Source organism: Enhydra lutris, unplaced genomic scaffold (assembly GCF_002288905.1).
Source record: "Enhydra lutris kenyoni isolate GAN:26980312 unplaced genomic scaffold, ASM228890v2 scaffoldscaffold3, whole genome shotgun sequence".
Taxonomy (NCBI): domain Eukaryota; kingdom Metazoa; phylum Chordata; class Mammalia; order Carnivora; family Mustelidae; genus Enhydra; species Enhydra lutris.
In genome coordinates, this window is record NW_019154087.1 from 33,899,623 (window position 1) to 33,906,427 (window position 6,805).

A 6,805-nucleotide genomic window follows, 5' to 3' on the forward strand; every position below is an offset into this window, starting at 1 on the left:
ATGATTTCTTTTGCAACTCCGTGGCAGTCTGAGAGGCCAACCCTCAGACCCGCCAGAGGCCTTTGGCCGCACGTGCGACAGATAATCACGTTTCTCTGAGCAGAGGAGGGGCGAGAAATGACTGGAGTCAGATGACTTTGGGGATTATGGGGCACTCTGCTGCTTTTACTTCTGGGTCACTGAGTTCCACCACTGTGGTTAGCATTTGAATGCGGGTGCATGCGGCCCACTGAGGGGAGAGGTGTGGGCTGGGTACTGATGTTGAGGAACAAGGCTCAGCTCTGAACAATTGATTCTGGAGAGCCCTGAGCCCCAGATCCTCATCAAAAGCTTCAAGTAGGGGTACATTGTGACTGAAAAACCGTAACCAAACAGAGAAAAGATGCCATTTGTGGTGTCTTTCTCCTGCACGGGCCTCCTTCCTAGGGTCACAGGGCTAGCTGGCAGGTGGGCTGGGGTTGCAGTTCCAAAGTGCTCTCTTCCAAGAATGAGCTGACTTGCCAGGAATGCGCTGCACCCTCCCCCCAGCCACCCACCACTCAAGGCACTCACCAGCAGTCATTTATAAAGCCGTGGCCCTTGGCCTCTCTAGTCAGGAAGGACCTGTTGCCCCCCAGGGAGACCAGGCTGTGCTTGACAGAGACCGTGGGGATGTCAAGAGTCGGCCAATTGTTCCTCACTGAGTGCTTTGGCCAGAGATGCCTTAACAAGAGACAAAGCCTTTTTAGTCTCATAGAGGTGGAGTTTAAGAATTGAAAATGTCTCAAAGAGTAAAAGCAGGGGCATGAGTGCATGCCCGAATGTAAATAATGAAATGTTTTACTTTTCTTTTCTTTTCTTTTCTTTTTTTAAGAAGGATATGGGGGGAGTAATAACAGGGAAGCTACCCATCAACACCCAAGAGAAAAAACAGCGTAGAGAAGCGAGGGAAATTTAAAGTCTTGTCAGGCCTTCTACTTAGCGTTAGCTATACACAAAGACCTATGGTAGATAGGAAATTCGCAAATGGACAGTTCCATGCAGATATGACAACCACTTCACCCATCTTGCCTCAGGTTCGTCATGTGTAAACTGGTACAATAATAAAGTATAAACGTCTATGAGAAACGAATGAGTGAATATTAGTGCACTGAGCAGAACTCGGCTCATGGCCCGTGTTCAGCCAGGGTTCATCATTACTGCTGCTCCCGTTGATGCTGTTAGGATTACTGAGTTCTTGAGGAAACTCTGCCTCTGTAGTCTGTGGCATCTGTCATCAAATTAAACTTTAGATTCCCTTTCTATCAAAATGATAAAATGAAACCTCAGTCAGCCACTATAAAAACAAAGGAATGAGAAATAAATCTCAGTAAGTAAATGAATCAATATTAGTTCCCAGAGTAGAGAAGATGGCTTATCTTCCCAAGTGGGTTGATCACACCTTGCTTTAGTTCATCACTTTGAAGCCTGGAAAAGGTGGAACTTCACGAGGCAGCATTAGCCATTTGTTTGACTAATGGATTCCCAGATAACAGTAACGATTATAATTTCCCACTATTTGCTAGACCTTACAACCACTTTCCATACACTTTTTGTACACGAAGAATAATGCTTAAAATGTGCAAAGTAGCGTTTGTCTGCTGAACTTATCCCATCTACTTACTCTTCAGTTTTCTATAGCCTACTTAAACAACCGTTAGGAAGATCTAGTTTTTTTGAGGTGACTTCAGGAAGAAGAGTCAGGACACGGGAGTGGAAAGTTGTTTCTCCCACACCGTGCTGAAAATGGGTGCTGTCACCCACAGCAGCTGTTTGGCTAATGTTGAAAAATCATATGTTTAACTGAGGGAATCGTGGCATCAGAGACAGATGGTACCGATATCATAAACAATTATTGTAATAAGCATTCTGTGAGAGTAAACTCTACTCTTACCCGGAAGGAAAGGAAGAGCGAATAGCAACTGAAATGTTTAGATGAAATATAAATGTATATTTTCCTTTTACCTCCAAGCCTGTTGTCAGCCATGTGGTAAGAGAGACAAGGAATCATGCCCTGGGAGGCTTGTTTCAGCCACAGAGAAAGAAAGAGGCACAGTAGCGGGGGTTAGTGACTCAGGCCTTGAAGGCCCACATGAAGCAGTGAAGGTTTTTACTCACCAAGAACAGGATGGCGACGTGAATATGTGGCAGATCCTCTGAGAGGCAGGCCTGCCTTTACCGGGCCTCTACTTCAGGATTTAATGGTGAGAACAGCCGTATTATTAGTCCCATTTCATTGGAAGGACGCTCAACACAGGACTCCGTGGGGTGGGCTTCTATCAAGAGGCAGCTTTATACTCCTTCTGTACTGGGAAACTTATTTTCTCTCGCGTCAACAAATATGACTTGAAGAGCTTCTGTGTGCAGGCCACTATGCTGAGTATCATAGGGCTTCTGAGAATGACAAAAATACTTCATCTCCAAGAAATTTAAGGAATCAAAAGAAGTAACCCCTAAATACGTCCAACATGCCTAGGATAGGTGGAATGCGTGCACCCGGAAAAGTGAGGCAAGAGGTCCCCGGTTGGTGGCTTTGGGTGAGTTTGCTCAGGGGAGGCCCTGGGACATGTCTTTGGTCCAGACTTTGAGGGGTTTGCTCGACAGAGATTAAGGGAAAGAAGAATTATCCAAGGTAGAGCCTTTAAAAAAAAAAAAAAAAAAAAAAAGGCTCTAGGAACAGTGAGTGGTCCAGTCTGAGACGAGTTTGAGCCACGTCCAGGCAACCAGAGAAAGGGATGGGTCGGATTGTCAAGTCAGGGGGACAGGGCCCCTGCTCCATGTGAGACCCAGCTCTGCACTCCACAGGCCTCAGCTCTGAGGCCTCATACCAGCCAATGAGGTAATTACCACACTGTGTGATTAAAAGTGGGGACTCCATGTGGTAGAAGGAGCATTCAAATCTTCTTAATAAGAGAGAGAAAAGGAGAAACACAAGTATATGACACTTTGGGAAGGTGAGTCTGACAGACTGGGATAGACCACAGGTACGCAGTAAGGAAATACTGTGGGCAACAGCGAGAAGAATCTCTGGGGACAGAAGTCAGAGCTCCGCAAAGCAGATCCGTCCCTGTGCCAACCTGATCTTCACTGCTACCACCGGATGGTCACATCTGGGGATATGGTGGCTTTCCTTCTAGGCCCTGTCATTACTGTCCACATAAGATGGATCTCAGCATGAGTGATGGCACTAAGTTGTGGAAATACCATGATTTTTCTTCACCCCAACTCTTTATACCTTTCTTTCTTTCTTTCTTTCTTTCTTTCCTTCTTTTTTCTTTTTTTCCTAATACAAGTGATGAAGCACTTTGGTTCAGAAATCCCCAACACAAATCCATTGATAAAACACCACCACCTGCCCCCACGTCACTCTTCTGGGCCCCTACGTTGAAGCCCTGTACCCGGGAGGTCAGACACCCTCTCTCCTCGGGGTCCCCTGGAAGGAGCTCTGCCAGGTGTGGGGAAAGAGCTGCAGGCTGCATCCCCATTCTGGGACTCCAACCTCCATTTCGTGCTGATGTGTTTCATTCATACTAGTCTTTTAACTGGCATGTGCTGGAGTTAGCACAAAGGAGCGCATAGACTCCTCAAAGGCTCAGTTTGCCAATTTGGGGGTATTGAGGCTAAATACCACAATGGCAGCCAACACCCCCATGTGTATCACAGCAAAGAATTTGTTTTGCTCTAATGAGCCCTCCAAGCCCCTGGATGGACCCCTCACTGCCTAGCAGTGAGCCTTGGCTCTCGGGCCCAGAATCCAGAGCATGCTGTTGGTCTACACTGAGACACAGACCACAGTGATCCCCATGGGGCAACCAGATTTGGGGGGCTCTGGGCAGGGGTGGCACTGCCCCCCCCCCCGAGCTGAGCACTCTGCATGGGACCAGAGACTTCATGATAACTCAAATTGTATGTGGCTAGTTTATCCCGCAGCTGCTAATTATGTACACCAAGAAGTTACCTGCTTTAAAAGAGAGAGAGAGAGGTGACATTTAAAGTAGATTAAGTAGATTTTCTTTTATTGCTTTAATAGTTCCCAGACAATATTTGCTTTTGCTTTTCCAACCAGCAGAAGTGATCAGAAAATGATTAGAGTTACTCCTGCAGATGAAATTTAGATTTCGCATTTGTGCTGTTTTATGAGCTGAAACTATTTTAAGAGCCAATTTATGGTTTTCTCTCCTAAAATTAGATTTAACAAAAATAAGGGTGTACAGCAATTGGAGGATGCCATTAGCGCTGGCCCTAAGGCAATCTACTGTGTTTACCATTTTCTTAAAAAAATTAGTCTTAATTTTATATCATTTGGAGGAGGGCTGTGTTCCACTTCCTTCAACAAAAGCAGAACCGAACCTACTTCTGCAGAGGTTAGAGAGAGAATTGACTCGGGCATTCCCCTCAGGGGGACACCATTTCTAGAAGCTCTGCCTTCTAATCTCAGATCTGTTTATTCTCAAAGAACTGCCCTTTTGAACATTTCTCCCCTCTTGAAATCTAAACCTTTAGGAGTATGGAGAGTCTTCTCTCCTCTTTCATCCTGAGAAGGATGAGAGAAAAGGCGTTACTGTATCACACCAGAGGTCCCACCTCACCCAGCCCAGTCCGTAGCAGAAACCTATACATCCCAGTCTGTGCAAAGTCAGCCTGGAACATCCCTCGTGTCCTCAGCCAGGTCCCAGCTGTCGGCCGGGAAGAAGCCATTCGTACCAGGAAGAAGAATAGCACTCATTCTCTCCTTATTGCTCAAAGCAAGGCAATGTCGATTGGTTCAACAGAACTTGCTTTTGTCTTTGGAAATAACGCTGTGTTGTTCCTGCGCCTGAACTTACAGGAACCCACTGGCATTGATCTGCCTCTGCTGGACCCAGCGAGCACCATCACCACCATGACTGGCCCCGGTGCTTTCAGCATTCCTCCCCCCATCCGGCAGAAGCTCTGTAGCAGCCTGGACGCCCCACAGACCAGAGGGCATGACTGGAGGATGCTGGCCCATAAGCTGAACCTGGACAGGTGGGTGTGGCCAGGTTTTCAGGACGGGCTTTCTGGTAGACAGAGAGCGCCAGGGCTGGGAACTGTCAGATGGGGGTGGCCTCTGTGGATGGGGTTGCTGTTTTTCCTGTCCATCCATTTACTTTTCATTCTGCAAACCTGTACGAAGCTTCTTTTTTTTTTTTTTTACTATTGAATATTTATTGAGTGATTACATTATGCTAGGCACTATGCTAAGTGCTGTACATTAAATTTCTTTTTTTTTTAAATTTCTTTCAGCATAACAGAATTCATTGTTTTTGCACCACACCCAGTGCTCCATGCAATACGTGCCCTCCTTAATACCCACCACCTGGCTCCCCCACCCTCCCCCCCCCTGCCCCTTCAAAACCCTCCGATTGTTTTTCAGAGTCCATAGTCCTCATGGTTCACCCCCCCCTCCAATTTCCCTCAACTTTTTTGTCCCTTGCGCCATGGTCTTGCAACCACGCTGTGGAGAGAGATTCTGGGCTTATCTGGCAAGATAAGTATTGGGTTCTGTGATCCACTTTGCAAAGCTGATGGGCTGAATCCCCTGAAATAGTAGATCCCTTCACTTAAAGTAATTGTCTTTCCTCATCTCCTGTTGAGCAAGGCCTACCCCTGGATGCTTACTTAATTAACATGCTAATCACCGCACTGACACTGAGTTATAAAAAGACCTCAGGACCCTCCTCTTTGTGGAATGTTGCCATCACTACCAAGCACCACAAGATATGGCATGACCTGTCAAAGATGATCAGAGCGTGGGCTGGAAAGAAAACATAAGTGTCTCGATTTCCTGTTTAGGATATGACCCATAGACATCTCGTCTCTTAAATTATCTTACTCAGAGTTGAGGTTAACAAAGTTAAACATCGCGTCTCCTGTCTGGGGCTGATCTAATTAAGTGTGTGCTAGTTATTTAGGACGGCTCCCTGTAAACCACAGCTCCTCCAGTGGGACCAGGGTACTCACAAGACAAATGGAGAGGCAGGAAGGGTTGGGACAAACTGCAGAGGAAGCAGATCTGTACAGCTCACCATTCAGCACACTCTCCCATTCCCAATTACAGGTACTTGAATTACTTTGCCACCAAATCCAGCCCAACTGGCGTAATCCTGGATCTCTGGGAAGCACAGAACTTCCCAGATGGAAACTTGAGCATGCTGGCGGCCGTCCTGGAAGAAATGGGAAGGCATGAAACAGTAGTATCGTTAGCAGCAGAAGGACAGTACTGACCCACGCCAGAACTGGAAATGAAGGGCGGGAGTGCACCGGGGGTCTGTGGCCGTCCGGGGCTTGGCCGTTGAGAAGGAAATCCAGAATGGACCACGACTGATGCGTTTCACAGGCAAGACTGCAAGTGGGAGAGAGAAGGAAAGCAGACGCCACTGCGGGACGGACACGCCCACTTCACCAGGACATCCTCACAGGAGTTAAGAACAACTGTGTAAATTTGTACTTTGACGTTAGAAATCGACCTAATTTTCCTCTTAGGTGGGCTGTATGCTGTGTGGTACAGGATCTTACAGTTTCCTAGGAAACGCTTTTTATTGCTATCCAGGTATATGGATAAACTTTCTTAACAAACCCAATTTCTACAAACGTTGTTTACATCAAATTGGACAGGGAGGCAGACGCTGTCCATGGCTCGTTCTATTTTTGTTTAAATCATTTGAAGTTGAAGCTGTGGACGGTTTGTTGTGTCTATTTCAGATGAGTAATTCACAGAGAAATCACAGACTTTTGCTACAAACTGTGTACAAGTGTCTCAGATAAC

At 46.5% G+C, this 6,805-nt stretch overlaps 1 protein-coding gene across 2 annotated transcripts in view; it reads left to right on the forward strand.

Moving 5' to 3' along the window:
- LOC111155624 (unc-5 netrin receptor C) overlaps nucleotides 1-6,805 on the forward strand; it is a 354,147-nt gene extending 347,342 nt beyond the window's left edge. For both annotated transcript variants that reach the window (XM_022515897.1, XM_022515904.1), the window contains 2 exons: nucleotides 4,847-5,025; nucleotides 6,098-6,805. In XM_022515897.1, coding sequence (XP_022371605.1) covers nucleotides 4,847-5,025; nucleotides 6,098-6,263 — 345 coding nt within the window. In that variant the 3' untranslated portion in view covers nucleotides 6,264-6,805. The remainder of the gene's footprint in view (nucleotides 1-4,846; nucleotides 5,026-6,097) is intronic.